Raw genomic sequence first — 21,496 nt, forward strand, 5'->3', positions numbered from 1 at the left:
TGGGAGTAAAATGGAATTTGCTTTAAAATATATATTTTTTAAAAGGTTTTGGAACACATACATACATACATAGCTTTACGCTACGGTCTCTACATACCTCTTTCGCCTCGTCCACTGTCATCAACCTCTTCGTACATGACCTCTGGGGGATTTATTTAACATATTAAGAATCCAAAAATAGATTTCTGTAATTCCTTATTGGACTCGTAAAAGTTTCTCCTACTATCTATGTATGCATAGTTAAAAACACATAGTAATTAGATAAAAAAATTCAAACTAAACCACTATTTATTACAAAAAGTAACTTTAACTTATCATTTCTCTATATTTGGACGAAAATATAAACATGTAGATATATGTTATCAACTTATTTATATTCTTCTATCTTTCTTTTTTTGTTCTTATTAATTTATGTTAATACTAGCGACTTGCTGCCGGTTTCGTCCGCTTGTACTACACTCAACTCTGAATTACTTTCTTGATTTCTTTCTAATAACAATATTATTTAAATACCATATCTATACATTAACCTAAAATTTCAGCCAATTAAATAATACATTTATTTTACAGCAATTTAGACGACCAAAATACTTTATATTGTTATGACTTTTTAATTTATGAAACAAACATTACATATTAAAGAAAGCTTATCAAAAATAATAGACAAAACTGCATTCAAATCGGTTGAGCCCTTTTTAGGATTAGTATACAATTACGCACAAAAACATTGTTTTAAGTGTTATATTCATAAATGCCTCTAATAGTTTTAGTTTTAGGGCTTTTCTTATATATCTCACATGTAAAGACAGCGATCACTTACGTTTTTATTAAATGTACGAGTATTGATTACATATACAATGTACAAATATTGTTTTTTTACCTCAAAATCTTCTCTTTTTTTGATAAGAATATTATAATAAAATAGTATTTTTATTTTATTTTATATTTCTAACTTTTCTAGTCTATTAACAAAAGCTAATACGTAGGTACATCTGTTGTTAGGCTAATTGTGCTCAATTATCCTATCATTTGTTTGGTTAATGGCTCGGAAACTGTTTAGCTCGACTTTATCTGCACGTGAGTCTCATCGGTAAGTGACCTAATCGTAAAATATATGAACTTGCAAATATATAAATCTTCATATTATGTATATTTAAATAATTATATACATAATATATGTAAAGAGCGCCGTTGAGTTCCGCTACTCAACACACAATACCTCCAGGATTCGGCGCAAAATAGGGAACGGAATATCTTAACACTAGGTTCCCTCTGCTTACCCTGCTGTGTGTAGCAGCATGACGTTAAAAAGAAGTTGGTTAGGCGTCAAGGGACACCAGGGGAAAGATGTTCGTACAAGTAATATGCATAACAGATAACAACCACTATTTTGCTCTATAATAATAAAATGAAAAATAATAAAATACTATACATTTTTATCAGGATATTAATTTTAATGTTTTTTTTGGGTCTTTGTCTCTTATCTTTAGACTGAATTAGTACCTACTTGCGTGGGTTGATAGGTATCTACATATATAAAATCGAAAGGTCACTCACTCATCACGAAATCTCAGAAACTACATGTTCTAGGATTCTGAATTTTTGCGTAGGAGTTATTTATAGGACATAGGTGCTCGCTAAGACGGGAATTTGCAATATTCGACTTCTAAGGGGTTGTTTTTGGGGTTGAAAGTTTGTATGAGACTTCGTTACTACAAATACTAGGAATCTCAAATTTTGTAAGTACCTAACGTAAGTACTGAACGGACGGTATCCTGCGATCACAGACCACACTAGTGACCTCCCGCCACTTAGCCCAGGCAACGTTTATCCGACCATGGAGATCGTGATCGATGCCTCCAGACTCGTGCATGACGGATCTAAGATACCTGAACTTTTCCGACTTAGGGGCTGACCCAGGACCTATAAGGATAGTGCTCGAGTACGGGCTCTCGCAGGCCATATACTGGGTCTTTGATACATTGCCAATATGCATTTCATTCATGGAGAGTGGTTATGTAATGCTAATGCTGCAGCTAGAATGTATCGGAAAAGATACCAAAACGTTGAACGTCATCCCGATTATCGTCTATTTAGATTTTTCTCTCTTCAACAAAGAAGTAATCCAGCAAGTATCGTACCATTTCGGAATCCAGATTAAATGCGCCAACCTTTAAAGTTACTTGCAAAAACAGTGTAGTACATTTTTTTTATAGTACAGTCGGTTAAAGTTGGGTGTACTAAATATTTTGAATTTAATGTTTGCCAAAAATACGGCATTTTCTTGAAAACCGATGCAGGTATGTTTCAATCTTAAGCTGTAATTCACAGAAGGGCTACTCATGATTACATTACAGAAAAAAAAATGAAAAAAGGGTAATATTTGTAGTCTTAGGACTTGAATAATCATCACAGGGTTTTTCCGATAATTTTTTAAATCAATATAATATGAAAAATACATGACACAGATTTTTTTTATTTTTTTCTCATAACTGTCACGACTTGGTCTATCACCTGTTTTCGTTTTATCGTTGACTCCTGGGACACCCTGTATATGTGAAATTTTAAAATATTTCTTTAGTATACAGACAACAAACACGTTTGGATATTTCATAATAAGCTACAGGTATAAGAGGTGATTGCGCTAAAACGTATTGCTCACTTCCACTAGATGACATCATACAAAAATGGCAAAGATTAGAAATGGCACTGATTTTGCTAATTTATTTTTAAATTAAAAAATTAAAATAAAATTTATTTTAAAATTTCGTTAATGTAACATAAAAAAGTGAAGATGCCATTTTACATATGCATCTCATGCAATGAATTTTACTTATAATTATTATTAATCGAAAAGTTATTTATTGCATATTGCATATTGAATTCAACATATCAAAAGTAAGCTATTATTATTTTAAAAGGCAGCAACGAACACAAAAAGCAGATGATTCAGTAGAATTGAGTTAAAACAATATAAGTATTAATAATATACGTGACCCGAAACTAGCGGTCAGCAGATTGTCACGGCCGTATCGAGAAACAAACATTCGACGTGTATAGAGATTACTAATCTTTGACCTTCTTAGGATGTCGCGGTCGTCCGAGCTGAGTGAGTGAAGTCTCATTCGCCACCTAGACCCTGTGTGGTTCAGTTGTGATCATGAAGGTATTCCTACCATTGCTGGGCCTCTTCGCCCTCTCTGCAGCAACTCCTGCCGTCTCTCAGAGCAAAGTGGTCTGCTACTACAACAGCAAGAGTTATGTCAGGGAATGTAAGTATGATTGCGAATGTACTGTGAATAATATTAATTTTAACATTTTTTAAACTATTTTCGTTTAATTTTTTAATATATTGTTGCTGAGCGCCTATACAATCAATTAGCGATTTTTGTTTGCATTCGGGACAAGTTCGGAAACTGCCGAAACCTTCTTGTGATGAATAATTTATAAGTTAATCATTGATTCTAAAACGAGAATTTAACCAATTTAACCATCTATGTTTCGATAGTAATTGTTTCATCTATAATAGAGCAGTTTATTCTTCGAGGGTGTCAGGTTTCAACGTTTTATAGAATTTACAATATTTTATTTTATAATTATTTTTCAGTATTCATTATTAATTATTTGTCGTATATAATTTATGCCTCTATGGAAAGGAATAATTTCATCTTTTATAACAATTTTCCTGTCATTACGAGTAAAACTTCACTATTTTCAATATTTAAATTTATATTATAAAATTATTTTTGTACATTTAACTTATGCTTATTACAAATTGTGTACGGCCCAGAACGTTCTGAGGTCAGGGCTATTAGGCGACCTCCATCGCAGCTATCATGATATCTTAAGCAGCCAATCTAAAGAAAAGATTCATATGTAACATAATTGATTTATTTATTATTTATTAATAAAATAAAAAAGTGGAATAGTAACAGCATTTGACTGGAAATAAACATGATGTTTGTTAGTGCCATCTCAATAAAATATTTTTATTTTTCCAATTTGGCAAGACAAAGCTCTAGTATTGTCTGTCAGTCTCTTTGTTGTCTCGGTCCTTTACGAATGCTGACTCAAATTTGATAAAACTTACGTAAAACTTTCCTTGTCAAATAAAAAAATAAATACGTTCCTAAGGCACTTACATATTGATTCCGATGGATAATAGTTATACAAAGCTAAACGATAATTAAAGTACGCGAGATTTTCCAACGAGCTTATATTATTTTGGTGTGACAAGATGGAAACCTTAAAAGTTTAGACACCAAAATAACGACGATTTTACTACTATATAAAAATATTATTCTTATATATTTTTAAAGTTTTATAACGCACTTCGCAAAGTAGAATGAGGAACCTAGGAACCTAGTGTTGAGACACTTCCGCTTCCCAGTTTATAAAGCATAAAGCATTGTGTTGAGTGGCGGATCTCAACGCTGCTTTTTTGCCTCGTTACCAGAACGAAGAAATGATAATTTTAAATATCGAAACCAAGAACGTAGCGTTTACAGTCGCACACTTGTGCCACTACGCCATGACGTGCTCAAATATATATTTTAATATATACACGATGTATATAATATATTGCAACTTAGCTTTTTATTATAAAAATATAGGTAATAATTCGTAAAGACTTTTGCGACTTTTGTGTAGGTCTGGGTCAGTTTATAGGAAAACACCTTATTTAAATTTTTTACCTGCATCCAGTATATTTTTATTGAATAAAAAAAATCTATATTAATTAATATTTCCTGGTATGCTGGCGATTATATCGTAGACTAATTGTACTAGTTTTTATGAAATACCTATTTATATAAAGTATCTAATAACATTTTAATTAATATCGATACATAATTCAGTATTCAAATTTATTGATATGTTTATTTCGATAAATCAGCTTTACGCTGTATTTCGCACACAGCAGAGTAGGCAGAGGGAACGCAGTGTCAAGAAACTCCGTTCCCCAATTTCTGTCGAATTCTATTCGGATATTTCATTTCCTCGAGTGGGAATCGAACCCACAACGGTCGTATTACAGTCACACCCTTGTGCCGCTGCGCCACGACTGCCTTTTAATTTATTTCGGTGTTACTATTTAATAAACAAGTTTATGCTTATGCTGGTTCGAATCCCATCCACGAATAGTTTTATTTCTAATTCTAGATTCTTTCAGCCTATGACGTCATGCAACCAGTGTTATATATATATATATATATATATATATATATATATATATATATATAACACATATGACGTTCTAAGGCCATTTTAATAGATTTCTCACTTCATTGTTGTCTTGCATTGGATGTTCCTTATGTATATTAATAATTTGCATCATTTATACTGTAATATATTTGTTGAATTATAATATAACTATGTGTACTATTTTTTTTATATTTAATATCACTCGTTGTAAAGAGAAAATAATTGGTGAAAATAGAAGATATAAAATCGATTAATTTTAATGATTTCATGTGAACCGTAGATTTTTAAACATTTCCATTTTAAAACGCTATTTTTTTTTTAAATTAAAAGAGTAGCCTTTAAAACAACACAGCACCAATGGAACAATTATTTTATTTAAAATTTAATATATAAAAATCGTATTTCGTTAACCCTCGTAACTAGTACAAGAAAATTAAATTTTCCTTCCTTGTAAACAAATATAAAAAAAATCTTTATTATTACAATATATGTTTGTATGTATGTATGTATAATGCATCACATATCTCGTGTATTAATTTATTATGTTAGTGTAACGATATAGAGTTTCTAATTAGTAACAATGCTTAAGATAATTTATTGAACTTAATTATACACGATGACCTATCGCGTTATATAAGGTTAGGAGATAAGTCAAACAAACAAACAGTTTCTAGAATTACAATATTATCATACCACTTACATAAGAAAACAGTTTAAAAGTGAAATATTTTTAATTTATTTTGCGATTGATAGTTGATTCTTATTGTTAATGTTGTTTATGATATTAAAAAAATATATAAAGTAATATAAGAACTTTTTTTTAAAAAAAAAAAGTTTAACTCACTAATTCCTAAAACTAATATTATCTACACATAATTTACACTATAAAATAAAAAAAAATCTGTCTGTTCATCTTACTTAAAATAGAGATAAAAAAACATTGAATTAAATTAATATACAATAATTTAAACCCAGCCTTCATGCCCAGGCAGTTAAGGTTAGACAGTACGCCACTGAACTGCAAGGTTAAGTTATACTATTATCAAAATCAAATTTCCAAGTTAATATTTGATTAAGTTAACTATTAACAGAAACGTTCCATTAGTAATTCTAAACAAGATATAATTATATCATCTATTATGTATATATGTGTATATTTTGGAATAATTCTGTAGATACGTGCCTAAATTAATTATTTCTAAAACATAATCTCGAACATAAAAAATATACTGTAATAAACTAACCAAGGTAACGTAAGGAAGGAGAAACTACGTGGTAGAGTACCGTAACTTAACTAAACTGCACGCTGTATCTCGCAGGGTAGTCAGAGAGAACGGAGCGCTAAACGCTACGGTACCGTAACTTAACGTCGCGGATTAGAGAAGAACGGTATAAGTGAAAAACGGACACTAGGTTGTCTTTGTCTATTTCTTAGTGTTAATACATTCGTTCCACACTTTCCGTTGAATTTTTGAAACATTGCATGTTGAGTGGCGGAATTGAACGCTGTGCTTTGTTTTGGTACCAGCCACGATAGCCTCTAATAAAAAAAAAATAGAAACAATAGAAGAACAAAACAGTGACTCAATGATCTTTGATAGCCATATTATTTATACAGTAAAAGCACTAATTAAATAATTACTTAGAGTATTATGTATGTAAATATTTTCGCGTTTTATCCCGCGTGTAACAGGGAAGGCAGAGAGCCAGAGCCTAGTGTTAAGAGTCCGTCGATTTTGGAGGCATTGCGTGTTGAGTGAACTTAACACCGGCTTTCCACTCGACACCAGCGCGAAGAGCGATGAAATAAAAATAATTAATATTTCATTTTCTCGAGTGGGACTCGAATCTACAACTTTAGACCTTTTTATCAGCATGATATTTCGTTCCGTCGATCTTTAATATCAGTACAGTAAAATTATAATTATATAAAATATAAAAAAATATAATCATTAATTTAGAGATGGCTTTCAAATGATCTCCATATTTTTTTCCTTCTTAATATTTATCATTTACTTTTAATATTAATTTCTATCATAATGTTTTTACCGATAACGTAGCAAAATCTTTTATTTATTATATTACTCGTATCGTCTCGAATTTTAGAAATGAATCCAATGAAATGAAATATGAGTCGCCGTACTTTTGCAATTTTCAACTTGCCTTAACCAGTGGGCGTGTGACGGTTACGTCATCACTCTTAGTGTTCAGAGAATAAGGTCTATTTTGAGAAACACTTGTCTCTTTATGGCGAGTTGCTAATAAGGAATGAACAAGCCTCGTTTGTTTCACAGTCCACACCTACGTTCAATTAGAACTTCGTCGTTTTGATTCTTGTGTAAAGAACCATATAATGTTTACTTAATCACTTTATATGAAAAAAATATGTAAAGTTTTGTTGTAGGTTCATACTTGAAAAAACTTCTCTCTCCTTTTCCCATTTTCTGCCAAATTCTGGGGGCATTGCGTGTTGAGAACGCAACGCCATGGTTTTTGGCTCGACACCAGAGTGAAGAAATGGACATATAAATTGAAATAAACATTTCATCACGTCGAGTGGGGATCGAAATCACAACCAATCGGCTTACAGTAACACTTTGTGTCCCTGGTCCATGACTGGCCTCAAAATTTTCCTTTTCATAATTAGTTTATATGTATTATAAATGTAATTTATTGCATTCGTGACCGTGATTCGCAACCTGTAACTAATTATAGAGATAACAAAAATTATATAATATTAATTTAAATTATAATATTTAACTTAGCCCAGACTTTCTTTGTTTACTCCGAAAAATGCGTGAAAATATGTATTATTTGTAAGAACTTTTAACATTGAAATATAGTTGAGGGATGCATTTATCCAGCTCAAGCCCGCATGCTGCCAATGGACCTGGATCCAGCTCTATCGTTCTGCACCCATTTAGTCTACGGATATGCTGGGATCCAGTCTGATACCTATAAAATGGTGTCCTTAAACCCCAACCTGGATGTGGATCGCTCACACGCTAACTACAGAGCACTGACCAATTTCAAGACCAAATACCCTGGTCTGAAAGTTTTGCTGTCTGTCGGCGGTGACGTCGATATTGAAGAGAAAGAGAAGTACAATTTGCTGGTAAGTTTCTTTTTTATTAATTTAAATATTTTTCTAAGAATAATTATATAAATTTGTTTATTTTAAATGTTGGTATTGTGTATTAAATTTTGGATGTAAACGTTAGTTAAAAAAATATTGATAGTCAAGGTTAAAATGTATTATCGTGTCGTGTTTAAATTTTTTTATTTTACCGATGGATATACATAATTATCTATCTATATATATAAAATCGAAAGGTCACTCACTCATCATGAAATCGCAGAAACTACATGTGCTAGGAATCTGAAATTTTGCATAGTAGTTACTTATAGAACGTATGTGCTCGCTAAGACGGGAATTTGCAATATTCGCCTTCTAAGGGGTTGTTTTTGGGGTCGAAAGTTTGTATGAAACTTCGTTACTGCAAATGCTAGGAGTCTCAAATTTTGCATAGACGTCACTAGGACGTAGTCATGGAGACAGAAATTAATAATAACATAGTTCACGCGAGTGTAACCGCGAGCGGGCCGCTAGTATTATATATGTTTAAACAATTACCTCATTCACATGTGTAAGCGACGTTTAATATAATTTCGTAATAAATATTTATTGTCCATCTTAAATTATAGGTGTAATTTCTTATATAAATAGAGAAACATAGATTAAATATAACTAAGTAAAGTTTCACAGATTCTTGTATTTTTAATATTTTTATAATGGCGGCCAGTAGTGTAGTAGTAACTCAACACTTTAGCTCGACACAAGAGCGCAGAAAAGAAAATATTAGGAAATAATAATTCATTCCTTCGAGTGGGAATCGAAACCACAACCATCACGTTACAGTCACATCACCTTATGCCCCGACAGCCACAGGCATATGTGTTCATCAAACGGAATAATAAATAAAATAATTATTAATTAATACACACGAATGCAATAAATTACAGTATTTCAAATTAAAGCTAGTATAGGGAACTAATTATTCGCTCAAAGGTTCACTTATGAAGATGTACAGAATTTTGTTGACTGTACAAACTAAATTATTCAAGTAGGGTACGCGAGTAGCGTGGCAGATTTGCTCGGCGTATAGGTAACGAGACCAGATGTCACGTTTTGAATGGGACTATCCCGTTTTTCGCTTGTGTTTCCCGGTGACCCGAAATATGCGCCGGGACTTACAAATATTCCGTTTTTTCGAAATGACACGTAAATTTTTCCAGTCCAATAGCGTTTCGCGGCGATCGGCGCCATGTGCGCCGGTGTGCCATGCCATTGTCAAAAGCTAACTGAACGGAACAGTCCACAAAAAGATGAAAGCACTAAAAGTTGTAGTCAATTATACCTAAAAAAAGAAACGAAAATCACTATATACCAAGGTAAGGTAGTACTAAAAAAACCAAACCACCTAAAAAAACAAAAACGTTACTCTAAAAATAAATGTTATATATATATACTTTCTTAAAATATTACTTAAAAATAATTAAAAATGCGAATTATACAATCGATGTCCCGTTTTGAGCCAAACAAAGAATGGTCACGCTACCTGTAAGAGTCGTAGACTCAACTGTAGGTATGTGACGGGTATTTACAATCAGCTATTTCCATTTATTTGAACATTTCAATAGAGTGATTTCTTACTTATATAAACTACTAGCGGCCCGCTTGCGGCTTCGCCTGCGTGAACTACGTTATTAATTACTGTCTCCATGAGTACCCGTAGGTATATAGCTATAGGACGTATCCTATAAGTGACGTCCATGCAAAATTTGAGATTTGTAGATCTAGCATTTGTAGTAACGAAGTTTCATACAGACTTTCAACCCCAAAAACAAACCCTTAGAAGTCGAATATTGCAAATTCCCGTCTTAGCGAGCACCTACGTCCTATAAATAACTCCTATGCAAAATTTGAGATTCCTAGCACATGTAGTTTCTGAGATGTCGTGATGAGTGAGTGACCTTTCGATTTTATATATATAGATAGATTATTTTAAAACATATTTACTTCTTTTTGTTTACTTTTTTATAATGTAAATTGAATCTTGCTATATTTTTATTTAAAGAAGTATCATATAAACGGGATGGTGATGTGGGAAAAAAAATGACTGTAAATTCCGTTGTTCAGGATTCGCATACTAATGTTCTTCAGGATAATTAATTATTTTCGTTTCCCCGCTCTGATAAGACAAAGCATTACGTTGAGTTTGCGCTTCTTTCATGATTTCCAGTACAAAGTTAAAATGGAATTTCTTGATATTAGGTACTCTGTGCCTATTCTGCTATGCGTTAATAATGCGTAAAGCAAAAAGTATCAATTTATTAATACTTAACATACTTCATGGTTATAAGAAACTGTTAAAAATACATAGTTAAGATATCTAACACTGGTATATTCACCACTTCAAGCAATCAGCATAAAATATAAGGCTATAAACATCAAAATTATTACTATCATAATTATTTATACAATAAATTACTATAACAATATTTTTAACGATTTATTATTTATGAATCATTTTTAATATTACTATATTGCTTAAATGTTTATCCATGTGGTATATCATGTATGAGGCCAGTCTTTTCGCAGGAGCACGAGCATGTGGCTGTAAACGCCACAGGTTGTGCGTTCGATTCCCACTCAAGGAAATGAAATCTATATATATAAAATCGAAAGGTCACTCACTCATCATGAAATCTCAGAAACTACAAGTGCTAGGAATATCAAATTTTGCGATGAAAATGTTCATATTATTTCAGCTCGAATCACCACAAGCTCGTGTTGCTTTCGTCAACTCTGGTGTGCTATTGGCTGAACAGCACGGCTTTGATGGTATCGACCTCGCTTGGCAATTCCCCAGAATCAAGCCTAAGAAGATTCGTTCCACTTTTGGTAACTAAATCGTTTTGTATGCATAATAGCTAATAAATAATAGGATGATTTACAAACTTCTTATTTAATTAATAAAATAGAATACACAAGAAATGCTGATTAAATGTATTGACATGTATGTTTTGGTTGGTATAATATTTTAGAATTCAATTTACTATTAAGATAATAATAATTTTAAGTAATAAATAAAACATACAATATTCACGCATATATATAAGTATATATACATAGTCTCTCCGTATTCCCATATAGGCCCATTATATTAAATAAAAAAAATCAAATCATACATTCTACTAATAAAATTTATCTTAGGATCCATCTGGCACGGTATTAAGAAGACGTTCGGCACTACACCTGTCGATGACAAAGAATCTGAACACCGTGAAGGATTTACCGCCCTCGTACGCGAAATGAAGTCCGCATTAAACCTGAAGCCCAATATGCAACTTTCTGTCACCGTACTACCTAATGTCAACGCTAGCAGTAAGTTTACATTATTTTTTGAAGGAATAACATTTTTTTTTCATTTTTAACTTTACTTTGTCACGCTGTTATCGTACACAGCAGGGTACGTAGGGAACCCTTTAGGGGTTTTAGGGTTTTTAGGGTTTTAAGATACTCTTTGACATTCTGGAGACATTGAGTGTTGAGTGGCGGAACTCTTTTTATATCTAATTCATTGTTTCTATGATTTTCTAATAGAGTTATTGAAATTTTATAGAAGAGATGATAATAATTTAAACGAAAAAAAAAAATTGTATCTTAATTTTTTTAACATTAATATATTTTTCTTCCAGTTTACTTCGACGTTCCAGCCATCATTAACTTAGTAGATATTGTCAATGTCAACGCCTACGACTACTATACTCCTGAAAGAAACCCTAAAGAAGCTGATTACACCGCCCCAATTTACAAGCCCCAGAACCGCAATGAGCTCTTGAACGTGGATTCCGCTGTATCTTACTGGTGAATATTACATTTAATTGATCTCAGATATGAATAGTGTTTATTTTTTAGTCTAATTTCTTTCCATTATTTATTAATATCTCAAATTTTGCTGTCTAAACAGTATAGACGGAGGGAGCCTAGTGGTAAGACATTCTGTTTCCTTATCACTACTACTTCCGAATTCCGAATTCCCGAGGCATTGTGTGTTGAGTGGCGGAATTCAACCCCGCACTTTGCCTCGACACCAGAGCCAGAAATAAAAAAATAAATTTAAATAAATATTTGTATATATCTTGTGCCATCTTAAATCTAAGGTACACAGCAAGAAAGGTTATTTTTTTAGTTTCACTGGTATCACTGTATATAGAAGCGTAGTGTTTATTGTTGAGATGTTGCATATATAGTGGCGGATTCTCCCCAGTGGGTATCCAACCCTTAAACGTCCCCACCCAAAAACCTCTTGTAAATTATTTAAAATAAGTTTCATAATATATTTCTATATTTACATCTAGGCTAAGCGCTGGAGCTCCTAGCACCAAAATTGTAGTAGGCATCGCCGCCTACGCCCGCACGTGGAAAATGGACTCCGAGAGTGAAATATCCGGGGTGCCTCCTCTCCATGTCGACGGCCCCGGCGAGGCTGGTACGTGGTTACAAATTACTCGTATGTAGGTAGATGTAAGGAAAAAGGAACACCTGTTATAATAATAATTTTGTTTGCGAAATTTCTTTCTGTACAATGTTCAAGTTTATATTTATTTATATGTAATGGATTATATAAAATTAATTCATATATTATGTCGACGTTTAAAAAAAACCGAATTTACTATTTATTTGGAATCAGGAATTTATCGTTTTTATTAAGAAATTTCTACCTTTTTATAAAATACTTCCTTAAATACTTTAGTAACTAAATTAATTGTTTAATATAATATTAATTATTTTTAGGTCCTTACACAAAAACCGAAGGTATTTTGAGCTATCCTGAAGTTTGCGAGAAACTCCTGAATCCTAGAAATAACAATGGAAAACTCCAGCATGTAAGAAAAGTGACAGACCCGAGCAAACGTTTCGGTAAGTACTTCCTCGGCCATTTAAAATCGTATTCTAAAGTAGTATATAAGCTATGAATCTTTATATGCTATCTTTAGTGGAAATCATATTTTGGAATCTGACTATGATTTTATGGTCAAGATTAATAAACATTTTCAGTCCAATATGCTTAAGCTTGCAAGCACTTATTTAAAATATTAAGCATTTGAAATTTTACTCATAAAGTTGACAAATGTTAGAGATTTTTGACAATTATATGAATATTTTATAGGAGAATTCCTGGTTTCTGGTCCCCTTTAGTGTTATATAAAATATAATATAATACATAATCGGTTCAACTGTTTCGGAGATTAGTCTACACACATAGAAAGATAGACTTTTTTTTAATTGTTTGTTGGTGTTTGTTTGCAATTTTATTTATATGTGTATATTTTATAGACATGTACATCACTGTTCTGCTAAGTTTTAGCGTTAAAGCCAGGTTAATACTTACATGAAACATAACTTACACTACAATATATAATTTTATATATTTATTCTCAAATATTGTCTTCACAATTTGGGTTTTCATGGGAATTAGATAAAAATTTAACTTTTCAGACAACAGTTTAAGAAAAGAAGGAGACTTTTTTGGTTGGTAATTCAGCTTTCCGCTTTATTTTATGGTGTTGGTAACTAACATGACGATGCTATGATGATATTCATATAGATCTTGTCTAAACTCAATTATTATCTCGAATATTAATACTGATGTGTACTAAATTTTCTATATAAAATATGCTTATCAGAGATTCCTTATAAGGTATTTTTCTTGCTCGAACTCCATTGAATATATTTAAGCTTTCTTTTTTTTGAGCTTATTCTTAAAGTCTTTATATCTATAAGGAATTTAGACGATGAATATCAAAACAGTATACACTTAAAATGGATATGTTGTTTAAATGGATACATTTTTTAGAAATTTTATAATCTAATGCTACTAGTACTGTATGTAATAAGCACATTTCCTTTCGTAATAGTGTGATTTACCAGCACCACAGTCAGCACGCGCTTTTTCTTGCACCATATATTAAGCACAGATTTTAATTTAAAACAATTTTCAGGAACATACGCGTTCGCTCGTCCCGACGACAACGGCGAAGGTGGTATTTGGGTGAGCTACGAAGATCCTGACACAGCTGGACAGAAGGCGACATATGCTAAGTAAGTTTTATAATTATTTTATCATGTTCACGCTGCATCCCACACATGGCAGGGTAGGCAGAGAGAACCTGGGAATCTAGTGTTAGGACACTCCGTTCCCAATAAGTATTATATAGTAGTAATAGTATTAATAGCTTCTTGTAATTAGCGCGATCAACCAAAAAATATTTGAGTAATATTTATTGGTTTTACCTTTAACTAAGAAGAAAATTTCCATTACAATCCTGGTTTAGAGTAATGCCTTACTATAAGGTCATTTAGTGGATTAGAGAATACATCGTGGTAGTAATTAAATAAAAAAATTGAAAACGTCACGATGTATGCCGCACACAGCTGGGTGGGCAGAGGGAACCTAGTGTTAAGACACTCCGTTCCTCACTTTCTGCCGAATTCTGGAGGCATTGTGTGTTGAGTGGCAGAACTCAACGCCGCGCTTTGCCTCGACACCAGAGCGAAGAAATATTTCACTTCCTCGAGTGGGGATCGAACCCACAACTGTCGCGTTACTATTATATGATTTATTTACAAACACAATTTTGCTAGTTTTGGTGGATCTAAAAACAGTACATAAATAAATGTAGTATCTTCTATCAAAAATTCAATCAACTATTCAATCATGTTCTATTGATGTCTATTGAATTCTATGAAATTGCTGGCCAATATAGAAAAGAATGACAAAATTATGGCAGCTATTGCCCGATTACAGTAGGATGTGGAACGGATGGTCTATTGATCTTTTTAATCAACCCTATACCAGTATCATAGGCGTAGTAGTCCATGTATTAAACATATATTCTTTTGTATATATATAATAGCATTAGAAACTGTATACCAATACATACATTTAGTTTTATGCCATGTAAAATTGATAATAGGAATCGATTTTATGAAACATGTTTGTCTGTCAGTTGATGTTATCTCGGAAACGTTATTTTACTAATAACTATTTAATTGTTTTTCTTTATTTTTAGGTCTAAGAACCTCGGTGGGGTGTCCTTGTCTGATCTCTCAATGGACGACTTCCGCGGTCTCTGCTCTGGCGACAAGTATCCTCTTCTACGCGCTATTAGATACAGAGTCTAAAAATAGAGTCTAGAATGATAATATTATTGTAATAATATATAGCAATTTCAATAGCACGAGCAAACTCAAAAATATGTTTACCTTTTGTGATTAATAGTTTTATACTAGCGACATTGACTGTATTAGATACTAAATATATAAAGTAATTACTGTACCAATATATAATAATTTATTCTTTGTAATTACACTGTTTACACGAAGTTATATGATAGTCAATAAATATATTTACTATTAAAATATTTTATTATTTGCTATAAATATTTTATAACATATATGTTTTATAGTATTTATTTAAATTTTTATATGAAATTCAATTTTTAAATATATAAAAACTATTTTTTTTGTTTTATCATCAGCTTCACACAGCAGCTTAAGTAGAGGAAACTTAGTGATAAGACACTCCGTTTCTCACTTTCCGCTGAATTCTGGAAGCATTGCGTATTGAGTGGCGGTACCCAACGTCGCGCTTTGCCCCGACGATCGATTTCCTCGAGTGCGGATCGAACTCACAACCAGTCGCGTTTACAGGCTCACCTTGGGACCCTGGGCCACGACTGGCCTAAATTCTATATTTTTGTATAATATAACAGCCGAACTGTTTTATTTGAGCTTATTTTTATGTTAATGTTAATGTTATTGAGATTAAAAAGGTTTTATAACAGTACAACGACATTGACAGATGCCAAAATACTAAAAGGATCACAAAGTTGCGAAAATGTTCATGGTAATTCACAAAATTGTAAAATTATGCACTCCTAAGCCTTATTTAGGTTCATTTATATTATCATCTCACACAGAAACATGTCCTACTAGAAGTGAAAAACAGCAAAAGACGAAATGTCCTTCAAGTAACCCTCCGAAATCTTCAAGCAAAGGTTCGCCATCTTCATGTGGTTCTCTAGTTTCTTCGGGTGACCCTCCGGCGTCTTCATGTGGTTCTACGACATCTTCAGGTGTACCCCCAAAGTCAGGCTTGAAGAGAGCCTTGAAGTCTGGCCCAGTGCGCTATGGATTTCTGCCTGAAGAGTGGTTTCTGTTCTTTCATTCTAAAACTGGTGTGAGTGGACCATACATCTTTGGTATAGTTCTTGCAAATTATTTATTTAGTAAGGAAATTTATGTAATGGAGCACGAATATTATACTGGACTTTCTGTGCTTCCGATGCTCTATTTGGCATCTACCCGTCTCGGTCCCGATTTTGCCAAATATCTTGACAAAGAAGTAGATGAAATAACTAATGCTTTTGAAAAAGGTAGAAAGGACGAGATGAGTATTTACGAAGATGAAATTAAAATGGCAAAAGACGCACAGTGGAGAGCAGAGGGACAAAAAATGTTAATGGACGCTAAGAAAGAGCATATTGCAATGCAGCTAGAAGCCATATACCGGGAGAGGTATATGGAAGTTTTTCGAACAGTCAAAAACCGTTTAGATTATCAAGTAAGGTTACAGCGAGCTCTTATGAGAATACAACAGAAATGGATGATCAAGTGGATTATACAGAATGTGAAAAAAGCTATTACGCCAGAATTTGAAAAACAAGTATTTGATAAAGCATTACAAGATATATCGGCGATAGCAGGACGGGCATAACATTACAGAACGGCACATTTTTTTCGCAATTGTAATTACTATTTAAATATTATTACTATGAACAAAAGTATATTGTGGTTATAAAAAGCATGATTTATGAGTGGAAAGCAATTTTCTTTGATTGATTGAAAGATGATATTAAAAATGTTACATTCACATTTGGAATTTATATTTTTTATTTTAAATTTAAGAATATCAACTGTAAATTTACTAAATTTTACCACTTCAACTACTACTACCGAGGGTATGTATGTGAAAGAATTTATGGAAATGATGTATTTCACATTATTGATAGTAAATCTAAAGTTAGCTTTAAAAAATGAATGTAGGTTTAATTTCTATACTAAAAAGTTCCAAAATACTTGATATTTTTAGACTAGAACGTCAACGTAATATTGATGTTAAATATTAACGTACTACAATTACAATTTGTTTATACAGCCATAGATTTCATGAATATGGACGCTTTAATTTACTGTAAATTTCAAGCAAATGGTTATAACTGCGGTGGTGAAGGTAGATTTCTGCCAAAGTAAGTTCCGAATAAATATAATCCACACTAAGTAAAAAACGAAATAAATAAGTAGTAGTCAATATAAATAATACTTGAAGTCATTGAAACTTATAAGTTCTGCTTATCCTTAGATTCTACTATGATACATTGCTGGAGGATTGCAAAAGCACTATTATAGGAAGTTGTCCTAACAATTTGAACTCATTTAGTTCGCTTTCCAGCTGTCGCAACACTTGTCGAGGTATGTACTAATGTTAATAGAGACTTATATAAATTATTTTTGTATATGTGATATGTGGGCTCAACTCCCTCTCGGGGGAATGAAATATTTAATACTGTCATTTCCTAGATCTGGTAACGAGGCAAATCGCGTTGTTAAGTTCCACGTCTCACTTCTCAACACAATGCCTCGAAAATTCGACGACAAGTGGGAAACGGAGTTTCTTAACTAGGTTCCCTCTGCCTGAAAAAAATAAATAAAAAGAAAATCCTGTTAAGATTGTATAAGCAAAATTGTTAATTTGCAATATTGCTTCATAAAAAAATCTCTCGATAACAATTTTATGCCGCTTCGAGCTAGTAATAAAGTATGTTCTAATGGATTTTTTAATTAAATTCCATGCAGATGTTGGGGCGCATAAGCTTCCTGCAAATCTATCGACGAGAGTCATATGCCGTTTGCAATATGATTTCGGCACCTGTAACGGATATTATCCTAAGTAAGTAATGAGTAATAAAGAAAATAATAAGTGAGTGATTTGTATAGTTGTTAAGCTATAAAGGAAATAAGATATAATTTATCCTAAGGACATCATGGTGCACACAAGCGTGTGACAGGTTCAATTTCCATTCGAGAAAATGAAATCTATATATATAAAAGGACTTGTCCTCACTGACTGAGGTAAGACGCACGCACAGCCGTAACCGCTGTGCGTAGAAACGTGAAATTTGGGCAGATGTTTACTTTCGTAATCTGGACATCCACTAAGAAGGGATTTTGAAAAATTTTAACCCTAAAGGAGTGAAATAGGGGTTGAAAGTTTGTATGGAAAAAAAATTAAAACAGCACCGATTTTTAACCGACTTCTGTAAGAAAAGGAGGTTATCAATTCGACTGTAATTTTTTTTTTTTTATTTTTTTTTTATGTTTGTTACCTCATAACTTTTAACTGGGTGGACCGATTTTGATAATTTTTTTTTTATTTGAAAGGTATATCTTCCCGAATGGTCCCATTTTTTTTTAGTCCATGTCTGACAATGGTATCCATGAGAAAATCACATAAGTCTTAAATTTGCATTATGCATGTGCGCGACTAATAGCCGAATAACTCAATGTCGCGCCAACCGATTTTGATGATTCTTTTTTTATTTGAAAGGATACACTTCAAGGATAATTTGGTGAAAGTTTGGTTAGGCTTCGATTATGGAATCCGGAGAAAATTGAGAAAGTTTGTTTTTTTTTGGTCAAAAATTAATTATACTGTAATACTTACAAGCAAAAACTTTTTAAATTGATGTCAGAAGTGAGATTCCTGATCGTTGCATTTCTTTTCAACCAATCTCAAAAAAGAGGATGTTCTCATTTTCAACCAACTTCAAAAAAGGGAGATTCCGAATTCACCCGAATACTTTTTATGTTTGTTCTTGTCAATATACCAAAATGTAACTTTGCACAAAAATAATAGCTAATTAAATGAAGTTTTACATAGAACAATCACAACCACTCGTTGACAACCACTACCACCACCATCACCACTCGTTCAAGAAGCATCATTTTAAGATCTACCCATCACTAAAAATCGTAAAATAAATTAATTTTTAACAAAAACAAAAACCGACTTCTAACAACGAACTAAAAAGTGAAAAATAATTATATAAAGATTTTATAATTTTGAAGTCGGTGCCAAGTAAAACAAACAGGCTTAGTAATTAGATATTGTAGTAAAGGTGTTGTAGCATTAGTTTGACACCGACTTCAAAATTATAAAATCTTTATATAATTATTTTCCACTTTTTAGTTCGTTGTTAGAAGTCGGTTTTTGTTTTTGTTAAAAATTAATTATAAAATTTGAAATTTAGACTTAAAAATATTTCATTGAAATCATATTTCGTGGTTTATTAGAATTCGCCCCTAAATAAGCTGCGCGCGTTCGCTAGTAATTAATATTTTCATTTCTTCCCTCTGTTGTAGAGGAGTTTAGTTCCGCCACCCAACACACAATCTTACCAGAAATTGGCGATAAGTGGCGAGCTGAGTCTCTTAAATTACACCACTCCCCCTTGAAGGCTCCCCTGCTTACCCTACCACTCTGGTTCGTAACACTGGTAACAAGATAAATCGCGTCGTTGAGCTCCGCTTCTAATATTTGGCGGAAAGTTGGGAAGAGAGAGTTTTAACACTAAGTTCCCTCTACCTATTTATATGCTAAGAAGCTATAAAAAATAATTAAAACAAGATACAGTCCGCCAGGACCAAGCTGACCTTTGCATTTGTGCGAGTAGTGTAGGCGTAACATCACTTGGCCTAAACCGGCTTATACTTCTTGTACTATTTTATTTTGTATGATTTAAAAATAAAGAAAAAAATTAAATCAGCTTCACGCTGTATCCCGCACACAGCAGAGGGAACCTAGTGTTATGACACTCCGATCCCCACTTTCTCAGTGACAGAACTCAACGCCGCGCTTTGACTTGCGAAGACACCAGAGCGTAGAAATGGAAATATAAACGTAAATAAATATTTCACTTCCTCGAGTGGGGATCGAACCCACAACCGTCGCGTTACACACCCTTGTGCCGCTGCGCCACGACGGGTAAAGTACGTACAAGAATGTCATACGTATTTTTTATTGATTTCTTATAATAAACATTAATTTTAAAGGGTTTTTTTTCGACGTTTTCGCGAACTGTATTATATGTATATAATTTATCACCATACCTCTAGTAGTAGTATTGAATTAACTTTAATTTTCGTAGTCTTACTTTTGGGTCAGAGTATTTGTATATTTTTTTTTATATTTAAATGAAAAAAAAAATCGTTATTTATTATTTCCTATACTGCAATTATTTTTTCATACTCAGCTGTACTTTGTATACTGTATTATGTTGTTGACACAATAATTTCTATCTGGTTTCTTTAATTCTATCTGGGCTGGTAATCAATCCTCAAACTTTTCGTTAGCAGTCAAATTCTATCACAATTACGCTAGAGACCATTAATTAATAGAGTCGAAAATTCACTAATAGGTGTTATTTTAAAGAGTATTGTTTTATTTTCATTTAATATCATACTACTAAAAAACTAAAAACCTTGAAAATTTACCATTTTTCCCAAATAATATGTCGAAAATAGAAAATACGTTTAAAAATATAAAGAACAGGAATCTGTGTTTCATTTAGAAAGTGTCATTCGATTTTTACATTTTCATTTAATTATTCTAATTTAATCTAATTAGCATTCTTCCTTGTTCCAGGTGGTATTTTGACGTCAGCACGCGACGGTGCAAAGGTTTCTCATATAGCGGCTGCGGGGGTAACTTGAATAGGTTCGTGACACAGCAAATGTGCGCCACTATATGTTCGGTTGCTATAGATTAAGTTAAATAATATAAAATATAAAAAAATATATATTGATCTAATTTAATTTCAACAATCAAAAATAACATAAGTATAAAATAAAAATCAAAAATCGAGATACCAATAGACGGTTTCTCTTTAAAATATTTTTTTGGTAAAGACCCAAAAAATAGTATTTATAATAAAAATTGTCTTTAAACATTTATATATTAATAAAAAATTATTAATATATTCATCTATACTAATATAATAAAGCGGAAGAGTTTGTTTGTTTGTTTGTTTGTTTGTTTGTTTGTTTGTTTGTTTGAACGCTAAGATCTCTGGATCTACAGGTCCGATTTACTATGTTTTTGTTTTG

General features: G+C 32.4%; 2 protein-coding genes and 1 pseudogene across 3 annotated transcripts; all 3 read left to right on the forward strand.

Annotated features, from left to right (window-relative positions):
* Positions 1-1,068: 1,068 nt before the first annotated feature.
* LOC146527258 (chitinase-like protein EN03) lies at positions 1,069-15,691 on the forward strand. 2 transcript variants are annotated; one of them, XM_085205972.1, is made up of 11 exons: positions 1,069-1,090; positions 3,087-3,272; positions 8,067-8,317; positions 11,035-11,167; positions 11,480-11,650; positions 11,965-12,133; positions 12,628-12,758; positions 13,064-13,189; positions 13,769-13,801; positions 14,272-14,371; positions 15,343-15,691. In XM_085205972.1, the coding sequence occupies exons 2-11, from the start codon at positions 3,161-3,163 to the stop codon at positions 15,452-15,454; spliced, it is 1,338 nt and encodes a 445-aa protein (XP_085062098.1). In that variant the 5' UTR covers positions 1,069-1,090; positions 3,087-3,160; the 3' UTR covers positions 15,455-15,691. The 2 variants fall into 2 exon arrangements, with proteins under 2 accessions (XP_085062098.1, XP_085062099.1); XM_085205973.1 differs by lacking the exon at positions 13,769-13,801.
* A 372-nt stretch (positions 15,692-16,063) lies between these two features.
* LOC146527259 (ATP synthase subunit b, mitochondrial pseudogene) lies at positions 16,064-17,093 on the forward strand (annotated as a pseudogene).
* An 87-nt stretch (positions 17,094-17,180) lies between these two features.
* LOC146527260 (BPTI/Kunitz domain-containing protein-like) lies at positions 17,181-21,159 on the forward strand. The gene is made up of 5 exons (XM_085206603.1): positions 17,181-17,292; positions 17,490-17,580; positions 17,694-17,803; positions 18,188-18,281; positions 21,036-21,159. Exons 1-5 carry the CDS (start codon positions 17,181-17,183, stop codon positions 21,157-21,159), a joined length of 531 nt encoding a protein of 176 aa, XP_085062729.1.
* Positions 21,160-21,496: the final 337 nt, after the last annotated feature.

This window comes from Heliconius melpomene, chromosome 21 (genome assembly GCF_056956725.1).
Source record: "Heliconius melpomene rosina isolate 202511_hmr_F chromosome 21, ASM5695672v1, whole genome shotgun sequence".
Classification (NCBI taxonomy): domain Eukaryota; kingdom Metazoa; phylum Arthropoda; class Insecta; order Lepidoptera; family Nymphalidae; genus Heliconius; species Heliconius melpomene.

What these genes read in the sequence shown, in the direction of transcription:
- LOC146527258 (XM_085205972.1), top strand. Translation starts at nt 3,161, where the DNA reads ATGAAGGTATTCCTACCATTGCTGGGCCTCTTCGCCCTCTCTGCAGCA. An exon ending in AGACCCGAGCAAACGTTTCG is followed by an intron (nt 13,190 to 13,768) that starts GTAAGTACTTCC and finishes TTAACTTTTCAG; the next exon opens with ACAACAGTTTAAGAAAAGAA. An exon ending in CAGAAGGCGACATATGCTAA is followed by an intron (nt 14,372 to 15,342) that starts GTAAGTTTTATA and finishes CTTTATTTTTAG; the next exon opens with GTCTAAGAACCTCGGTGGGG.
- LOC146527260 (XM_085206603.1), top strand. Translation starts at nt 17,181, where the DNA reads ATGATATTAAAAATGTTACATTCACATTTGGAATTTATATTTTTTATT. An exon ending in TTCAACTACTACTACCGAGG is followed by an intron (nt 17,293 to 17,489) that starts GTATGTATGTGA and finishes TTGTTTATACAG; the next exon opens with CCATAGATTTCATGAATATG. An exon ending in CTGTCGCAACACTTGTCGAG is followed by an intron (nt 17,804 to 18,187) that starts GTATGTACTAAT and finishes AATTCCATGCAG; the next exon opens with ATGTTGGGGCGCATAAGCTT.